This window comes from Patagioenas fasciata, chromosome 4 (assembly GCF_037038585.1).
Source record: "Patagioenas fasciata isolate bPatFas1 chromosome 4, bPatFas1.hap1, whole genome shotgun sequence".
Taxonomy (NCBI): Eukaryota; Metazoa; Chordata; class Aves; order Columbiformes; family Columbidae; genus Patagioenas; species Patagioenas fasciata.
In genome coordinates, this window is record NC_092523.1 from 26,213,497 (window position 1) to 26,223,022 (window position 9,526).

Sequence of the window (9,526 nt, forward strand, 5' to 3'; positions counted from 1 at the left end):
TTTTATTCCTTTTCATCTTTACTGCACTTGCATGACATTGGACATGGGACACTTCCTGTGATCCACCCTCAGTTTTATGGACTTTGCTTCTGTTCCTCTTGGTTCCAGGATTGTGCAAGAACAACTCAAGAGTGATAAGCACAACACCCTCTTCTTACACCAAGGAAAGGTACAAAATGCACAATTTGAAGCTCCTCTGGTCAGAGGGCGAATTCGGTCCTGCTGACCTCCTGAGAGTTTATGTGTAGGCCAATATCACACAGTGGAGAGCAGTGCAGGCTTCTTCAAGCTGCTCTGGACATAATCAGGAAACTCTGCTTGGGGCTGCGCAGCAGTTTCTGGAGCCAGCAGCTCAGCTCTGGAAACAGGATAAGGATGCCACCCTGCACCTAGTCAGCCTTCCCTCCAGTGACACGAGGTGTCACATCTCAGAGAGCAATAGCAGCTACAGCCTAAACCTCTATAGCAGGATGGTTCATTTCTGAGTGTCTGTGTATGTAGAGTCAAGCTGCTCTAACAGTTCTCAGACCCAGATGGAAAACGACCATGACATTTGGCTCTAATTGATGGTATGACTTGCTAGGTTCCCTCCCAAAAATAATGCCTTTCAAAAATTTCCTAGCTTATTCTTAGCTGAGTTCCTCTAGGTGCCTAAAATCATGCAGCTAACATTTTGCAGGAGAAAACGTGGAAAAAAAAAAAAAAAAAAAAAGGAGATTTAAGTGCTGCCAAAATTGGAGAGCTCTTCTCAGGCAGGCTTGACTTTTAGAAAGTGACAAACGCATTGACTTTCGAAAAGCCAACCTGCTACAGATGCATGAGACGAAGCACCCCAGACTTTCATTTATGTTAACTTCATCACTAGAGATGAAAGCACAGCCTCATCACACTGATAATACATAAAGAACAGAAACATTCAGAATGCCACCTTGAAGAGGTGACACTTGCCATGGTACTTCTCCACGATCCACAATTTCCTTCTGGTGGAAAATCTACTTCACACTGAGGTTAGTACAGCTGGCCTGAAGAATATTTGAAACAACACTAATTGGCATTTTCACCACTCTCCAGATCTCTGTAAAGAGGGCAGGGCTGAAGCAGCATACAAATGCTTTCCATCTCGAATGCAGCCCGAGGAGACCTCCCTGGCACTAACCCATGGATGTGACCTCCTGAGAACTCACCTGTATGAAGAGGGACTTGAGGCTGCTAGAACAAGCACAGGCTCAGCGCTGGGCAATGAGGCTGCCCAGGACCAAGCAGAGGGAGCCCACTGGCACCTGAAGGATTGAGGTGGCCCTAAGACCCCTTAAAGCATCCTTGCAATCAGCCTCCTGTGCTAATGAGTCATACCACACCCTTACAGATGGGCTCAGATGAACCACGAAAGATTACTCTAACACATCTTTGATGCAAAATACTAAGCAATGCTCTCTGCAAGTGGATGCTGGTGCCAGGTGCTCTGTAGCCTCCGTACCTGCTGTCCCTCCTTCCCTCTTACTGCACTCACCTAAGGCCAGCTGCCTTTAACCTTTACAATGCAAGTAGAAAATAACCCAGCACAACAGGTGCAATGTAAATCAAAAGCATGGAACCCCGGTGACATTGTAGCTTTCTAGGTGGAACTTACTGATAAACCAAAAGAAAATGAAGAAACTCAAGCATCACTAACAACATTAAGCTGTGCTTTCTTTCCTCGATTTCTTCACTTCCCACATTTTCCCTTTAAAATTATTACAGGATGATACTGATTGGAACTTTGCAATCCTACTACGGAGCAGTTTTTCATTCATTTTAATCCTATAATCCGATTCCAGACGTGAAGTCATATTTACTGTTTGTATTTTAATCATTATGGTCCCTGTTGACAAAACAGTTACTCATTCTTTGCATATCCTTGTTGCAAGGAGAGAAAATATGAATGAAACTGGAAAGGGATTAGATTAGTATAAGATATGTTACACTAATATTATGGTTTCTCCTAAAATATAGTGAAAAGTAACCTGACATTTCAAATATCAGTTCTGAAGAATGCTGTAATACACACTAACATCAGAAAAGATAAAATTAATCATTAGTTTTGTTGTAAAATTGAATGCATTAGGCACATCCACTGTGATAATAGCTTAGAATGTAACTGAAATTTTATACAGAAATGACAGTATTGATTTAATCTTCAGTATCAGATCAACTACAAAGACACAATAACAGCAATTACTGTTCTTTTTCTTAACTTTAACCCATACTCAAAGATACAAAAATGAAAGTCATGACAAGGCAGGGCTATTTTGAAATGCTAGCAGAAAGATTTGCAAATGCTTTTTTTGTGGGTGCCACTGGGCAGCAATAGTGAGGGATGCTCTCAGCACACATTCTGGAAACATCCAGCTCTGTGCTGAACGAGGTACCACCACTTTAATGTGGCTTCTACACCAACAACAGTATGCGTACCCACAGTGTGAACAATCCTAATTGAGAATGATAGTTATGGTTATTTCTTGTATAGGAGAAAAACCAGAAACAAATGCTGGCCATTTAGCATTTATCATAGAAATTGCGATTTCAGCTTTTATGGGCTGTCATTAGAAATGCAGGCACTATGCAATATCTAGTCCCTAAGAAATGACAAAAAGTTGGTTTGATGTGAATATTATTGAATAATCACTGATCTATGATTCTTAATTGATTTACTGTAATGTGTATATTTTCTAGGAAAGGAGGATTCTATTGAAGACTCCACCAGGCTAAAACAGTGTAAACACTTTAATAAAGTCTTATTGTGATATTCCTTTTCCTTATTACGATGCTCACCAACCATGTAATTCTAATGACTCAGACCTTGCACTCTTTAGTCTTACAGAACTTTTAAGGACTTTAACTAGACTTTTGCCTGAAGGTAGACTTGCCAGATCAAGCCCATAAAGTGCTAATAGATCAGGATTAAATTGCTAAAAGTGTTAAGTATTCCTAACTAGATTATTTAGGAGTGCAAGCAACCAGAAGACACTATCATATGGCAAATCAGGTACCAGTCCCTGGATATAGCATTCACCTTTACATCTTTTCCTAATTGATGCCGAACTATGGGGCTTCTTAGCTATCCAACAGCCAGACTAAAACCAGGCTATTAGAAAGAGCAAACTTCTGAAACTCAACTTGACAACTTACACCAATGCATCAGAAAAGATATTTGGAAAGACTGGCAGGTATAACATCAGCTTTTCCTACATCCGATGATCTTTTCAATACCAGACAGCTTTATTAATAAGGTATTGTGTTGAGTCTCAATGGCTCTGGGTGCAGGTCGTGGCTCTTCCATAGTTTCCTTTGTAATCTTATACAGATGGCTTAAAAAGCCATCTGTATAACTACTGAGCGGGTCTGAATACCGTACATTTTCACCTGGGCGGAATGTATTCATTGCTATTTAATTTTCAGCAAGATTTGAAAGTCCATTTGAAATAGCAATTTCAATCACCTCACTCTTCACCTTACAGTGTTTTCTGTCTTCTCACCTGATGATTTGTATTTCCTTATTTGTCAGATTGTAATAATATTATTATTACCTTAGATCCTGGGGCAGCAGCTCTGCACCCCTCAAATGGCTTCATCCATGCATACAGACTTTCTCATTATGCTTTTAGATACGAACACTGCTGCAAACATTTACGGCTGAGTCACAAAACTCAAGAGCATTTGACACCCCCCCATCCTGACTAAGTGATGATTTCTGGAGCATTTTGCATGAAGATCACCAAGGCAGTCCAGCGGATGAAGACTACAAGTGTTTGGTCATTTCAGGACTGATCCAATAGATCTACTTCCAGATGAGGGTTCCCAGCTTCTTGTATAAGGCCAAAATTATGATCTTCACCTTCTCTGTTCACATAAAAACCTTTTTTCTGTCTGGACATGATAAAGGTTGATTAACTGGTTGTGTTAAACATGCCAGGTTTTTGGCAGTGGGATAACACCTCTAAGACAGCTCTGTTCTATCTCTGCTTTCCATCTTAAAATTTAAGGCACACTGTAAGGTCTGCATCGTGATTTCCTAAGGAAATGGAGTTTCTTTGGTAGACTATGACACAGGTAAATGTAGCATGTAAATATTCACAAAGACAAACATTCTTTTCATCCAGGAAAATCTGAATAGACTAACAAAGAACTAATATTTTACAGGATAAAATGGGTATCTGTTGGTGCTTTGGATGCATCCATTTGTGTGGCTTACTCCACAGCAGCAGTCAGTATAACCACTATTCACTAGAAGAGAAAGCTCATGTTGCAGTGCAGTTCCACATCTCCCATCATAAGATGGTATTTCTCATGCAGGATCTTTCCATACAAGATGGGATCTCAAGTGAGAGCTTTCCTCATCATGGTGTAGGGTGCACACCTGCTTTTCCTCGTTCATCTAACCTCTCATCCTGCAATTCTGGAGATGGAAATCAGGGCCATATCTTCAAGACGAACTGAGGAAGAAACCGTTCATTCTTGGAAAGAGTTCTAACCATCAGGAAAAGCTTCAAAAATATGGAAGAATCCTTACTTGTAGCTGTGTTTGAGGTGCAAACTCTCAGAAACAAAGTTGGTATTCTGAATCCCAAGCAGCCAGAAATGTCATGCCTAAGGATTAAGAATCAACCACATTAAGTGTTTAAGTTGCTAACGCAGAGTTAGACATCCCAGGAATGGTGTTTTACCTGTCAGCTTGCTCACTGTTGCCCACACAAGTGAAGAGGTATCAGCAAAAGGGAGGAATCTCTGAGCTTATGAAATAGGTATCCCTATAAAACTGACCTACAGCCCTCCACATCTTCACTCAAGTAAATAGCTGCTAAGTGCTATGGCAAAGCTAAGTGGGAAAATCATACCAGTCATGGATGGTGACTGCTCTGTGGAGAACAACCCAGCAGACTTGCTGCTGGATACCTGCTAAGGGAAGGATCCTTCCCCACTACAACAGCCACCACTCAGGAGATGAACCTCTGGCAACAAGGTGTTCTGGAAAGGGCCAAGCCTGTGCCCCTTGCTGCTGCGGGGAACCCAGGAGATGGCTGGGCAGAGACCCTGCAGGCACTGGGCAAAGCACGGAGTGACCACGCATGGAGCACATGTAAACCATCCCATTCCCCAGGGGCAAAACCCCAGCTCTGCTTCCCCAGCAGCAGCCTGAGCAATTAAACTGGCTCACACATTTGCTAAGAGGATTCCAGGGCTCTGGACGACGTGATGGAAGTACTTCCCATACATACACAGGGCTACAAAGTTGTTGTTGAAGTGTTTGGCGATGAAGACCTATGAAGAGTGTCTAAAGTCACTTGGTTCGTTCAGCCTGGAGAAGAGGAGACTAAGACACTGCTGTCTACAGCTTCCTCACAAAGGGAGGAGGAAGGGCAGGTGCCAAACTCTTCTCCTTAGCAACCAGTGACAGAACCTAAGGGGATGTCAGGAGGATGTACCAGAGGAGGTTTAGGTTGGACATGAGGAAAAGGTTCTTCGCCCAGAGGGTGCTGAAGCACTGAACAGGCTCCCCAGAGAGGTGTCACGGCCCCAAGCCTGATAGAAGGGACTGGACAACACCCTCAGACACATGGTGTGAACTGTGGGGTTGTCATACATAGGGACAGGAGCTGGACTCTATGATTCCCATGGGTTCCTTCCAACTCAGGACATTCAATGATTCTACAGCCTCCAGGCCCCAACATGCTACCCCTCGACAGCTCCCTGCTCAGCTTAACCATGCTACCGCTCCTCCAACACAAGGCACCTGGTATTTCTTCATCTCAAAGCTGGAGTGATAGGTCCATAGCTCAGCAGAGCACCTGCACCTCAGGAACTGCAACACCCAAAAGGTCTAAACTTTGACTCTATTCAGAATTCCACTTCAGCACACCATAGTAAGTTTTTGTTTTGTTTTCTCCTATTCTGTTCTGCTTCTGACTTAAGAGAGAAGGGTATGTTGGGACCTATACGGGAACCTAAAGTAAAAGTAAAGCCTGGATGTGCAGGTGACGGGACAGGGACTTCATAGAACTTCAGTGCTCAAAGAGAAGTCCCTTAACTATGGCTGGTTGGTTGTTTTTTTTAGCACAGGACTGAATCAATGACAAACCCTGAAGCCTGCTTTAGCTCTTGGCTAGCACAATCTACAGAAGCAGGAGAAAGTCCAAACTTCTGCTCATGAAAGCCCAGAGGGCTTCACTGTGAATATGGCCCCATGTATCATCTACCAGACAGCTGAATGTCTTCCATGGCGTAATCTGCTTCTGTAAAGAAACATAGGTGTCACACTTATAAGCAGCATTTTGATTTTGGGCCACAAAAAATACTGAACTACCACCACTTGGGCATTTAAAATAAGAAGTAGTTTCAAGAAAAAAGAAAATATGACCTTCTTCCATGGATCATGGGACTATGCGTCAGAGCTGTGAATTTTCGGCCTAATCTATTCTAAACTTTTTTTTGTAAAGTACTTGAATTATCTGTAACAAGACATAATAAATTCATCCAGTATACAGCTGCTTCTGAGCAAAAAGAGGCATTAAAACATAGCCATATATCCTATTAACTAGCATATCGCCCTGTTTAGTAAGGAAATGTCATCACATTTGTTACAAAGGCAAACAGCAACATACCAAAACAGGATCCAATTTTTCTAAATAAATAAATCAATGATGTGTCAAAAATTAACAGATGAGTTAATATACCCGATGTTATCAAAACCAGATGGTGCTTCATAATATTCATCCTGTTCAGTCAAACCCTGAATATATTCTGGACCATCAGTATATAAAATAGGATGCTGCTATTTGTGATGGCAAACAAAAGCAATCATGCCTGCCAAGCACATACTATAACAGGCAGCATTTCAGCTCTGCTAGACAGAAAGTAATTAGAATGCTTTTAATGTCCAAAAGAATGATGCTGATAGGCTGCCACAGATGTGTAGATTTATGAATATTTATATGGTGGTTTATAGCTGACACTTTTATCAGTTGAAGAAGATAAAATATCTGCCTGACTCAAAAGCTTGACAGTCAGGTTAATAAAATCTCATTAAAGAGAATGACCTATGCAATTATATAGGATTTATTGTAATTCATTTTTGATTGTACTCTGCTTAAAGATGCAATTTCCCATTTCCTGATGCCAAATTTAGGTTGCATATCAAGATCTACGTGGTTTTTAACTCCAAGCCATCACTAGAAGAAAGATATGTATTCAGTATCTCGGTATCTTACACCTTTAAAGAAAAAAAATAAATAAAAACATCTGATCTCCTGTTCCTCGCTGCATCTTAGGAAAACAGTGCAGGCAAGCAGCCGACTTGTTTTCTTTCTGTTAAAATCACCACCACAGCAGCCTCTCCATTACCAGCAGCTCCCCCCGCCAGTCAGCCCCACTCTGCCGCCCTCCCCAGCCGCGACCGCGGCGGAGCGGCCGGCCCGGGCCCCCCCCGCCCCGCAGACGGCGGCGCCGCTCCCGCAGGTGCGAACCGACCGGCGGCCAATTGCCCCGCCAAGTCCCGAGTAGCTGCCGGCACCGCCCCGAGGGCAGCGGAGGCGGCAGCGATTCCCCCCTGCCTCCCCGGGGGCGATGCCGGCCGGACAGCGGCCCCACCCGTCCCCGGGAACTTTAACGGTGGCCCACCGACGGACGGACCCAGCCGCTCGCCGCGTTTCCCTCGCACCCGGCCTCGGAGCGCCCGGCACCGCCAGCCCCGATGGGGGAAACCCTGCGGGGGGCGAGCACCCCGCCAGCCCCCCGGGAGAGGAGTGTGTGTAGGGGGCTTAGCCCGCAGCCCCCATTCCGCTCCCGCCTGCTGCAAAGTGCCCCGCGAAGTTGCGCGGCGGAGGAGAGGAGTTGCGGGTACCTGCGCTCAGCTCCGCGCCGCCGCCCCCCGCCGCCGCCGGGCAGGGGCCGTAGCGGCCGGAGGAGCTCGGGGCCGGCGGCGGGCGGCCCTGGGCAGCGCTGGGGGCGGCGGCGGGGCGGGCGGGCCCGTTGGGGAAGGGGCCGTGCGGCGCGTAGGGCAGCGGCTCGGCGGCGTGCGGGAAGGGCTGCCCCGCTCCGCGCCCGCGGGGCACCTCCACCATGGTGGGTCTCTCGTAGCGCTTGGCCAGCGCCGCCCGCTTCCCGGGGAAGGTCTTCAGGACGCTGTAGGGGCCCCGCTGCTTGTAGATTTTGGGGGTGCTGGGCCCCTCCTCCGCCGGCTGCATCTCCTCCTCCATCCTCCGCCGCCTCCCCCGGCGCGGCCCCGCTCCGGGGCTGTGTCTGCCGCCGCCGCGGCTCGTCTCTGTGGCACGGCGGAGCCCCGGCGCGGCGGGGCGCCGGCCTGATTGACAGGCGGCCGCGCCAATGCCTGGAGGGAGACGGGCGGCGACCGGCAAGTGTTTAGGGTAATCTCTGCTAATGGCAGCGGGGCGGGGAGGCGGGCCCTGGCGGGGCCGCTGCCACCGCCCCCGGCACTCCCCCGCGGGGGCAGGTGAGCAGCCGGGAGCCGCCGCGGGGGTCGAACGGCGGCGGGAGTCTCCCCCGCTTCCACCCAGCTCGGCCCGGCCCGGCCCGGCCCGGCCCGGAGGGGCCGCGGAGTACCGCCCCGCTCCGCGCTGCGCGGAGCCGCCGCAAAAACTTTGTGGCCCCTCCGCCGGGCGCGGAGCCACGCCGCGCGTGCCCCGCCGGCCGCCCGACCATCCCCTCCCAGCCCGGAGCGAGTCGAGGACCCGCCTCCCCGGTTATTAGGGATAAAATAAATAATGCCATAAATAAAAGTATTTGGGAGTCCAGGACCTGTCAGAGTTGATTAGGGCACAGAGGACATTTTCTTTCTCATTATGCAAAAGCATTTCATGGAGAAATAAAGGAGGTTTCGCTGTAACTCATGCATGTCTGATTTCCAGGAATCCAGGAGATTAATCACATTTAACATTATTTGCAACGTCTCCTCCTCCCCTCTTCCCCCCGCCCGCTTTTTGGAAACTGCTTAAATAAGGTGACACGTGAGGCGAAGCCTCGTCCCTCTCCCGTCTGCCTGCCTCTCTCCTCCGCCTCCTGCCCAGACCCTTTCAGGGACAGTTAAGAAATAATGAAACGCTGGTGAAAGACAGGAAGAGAATGAGATGCCATCGAGAGACGTTTCTGAGAAATGGTGATCTGGGTGCAATGGGAGACAGCTGAAACTGAATGATATGTTGAAGAAAAATAAACGATAACAAACCGCTTGCTTGCTCTCCCCATTCTTTTCTGTGAGGCAATTTTATATTTTGCATTAACATTTCCGTTCTTCTGTCCCACTTCTCTCCTGCTTCTGCTGCTATAATTTATCAGGATTACAATAAGCCCTCTGGCTTTTGGAAGTAAAATTACAGAACACCTTAGTTATATTTAAGCGGTGGCGGTGGGAAATCATTCCTCTGTCATCACGTGAAGTTTCGGCTACTTATTGTGCTCATTGCTCTCCCATTTCAGCTTTATTTATTTAGTCAGAGTTGGGCTCGCTGGAAATGAAAAGCAGCCCTTCTCTGCT

At 47.0% G+C, this 9,526-nt stretch overlaps 1 protein-coding gene across 2 annotated transcripts in view; it reads right to left on the minus strand.

Annotated features, from left to right (window-relative positions):
- The window catches only part of BEND4 (BEN domain containing 4), a 33,421-nt gene extending 25,075 nt beyond the window's left edge, over positions 1–8,346 (minus strand). For both annotated transcript variants that reach the window (XM_065837928.2, XM_065837929.2), the window contains exon 1: positions 7,877–8,346. In XM_065837928.2, coding sequence (XP_065694000.1) covers positions 7,877–8,231 — 355 coding nt within the window. In that variant the 5' untranslated portion in view covers positions 8,232–8,346. The remainder of the gene's footprint in view (positions 1–7,876) is intronic.
- Between the last annotated feature and the right edge of the window lie 1,180 nt (positions 8,347–9,526).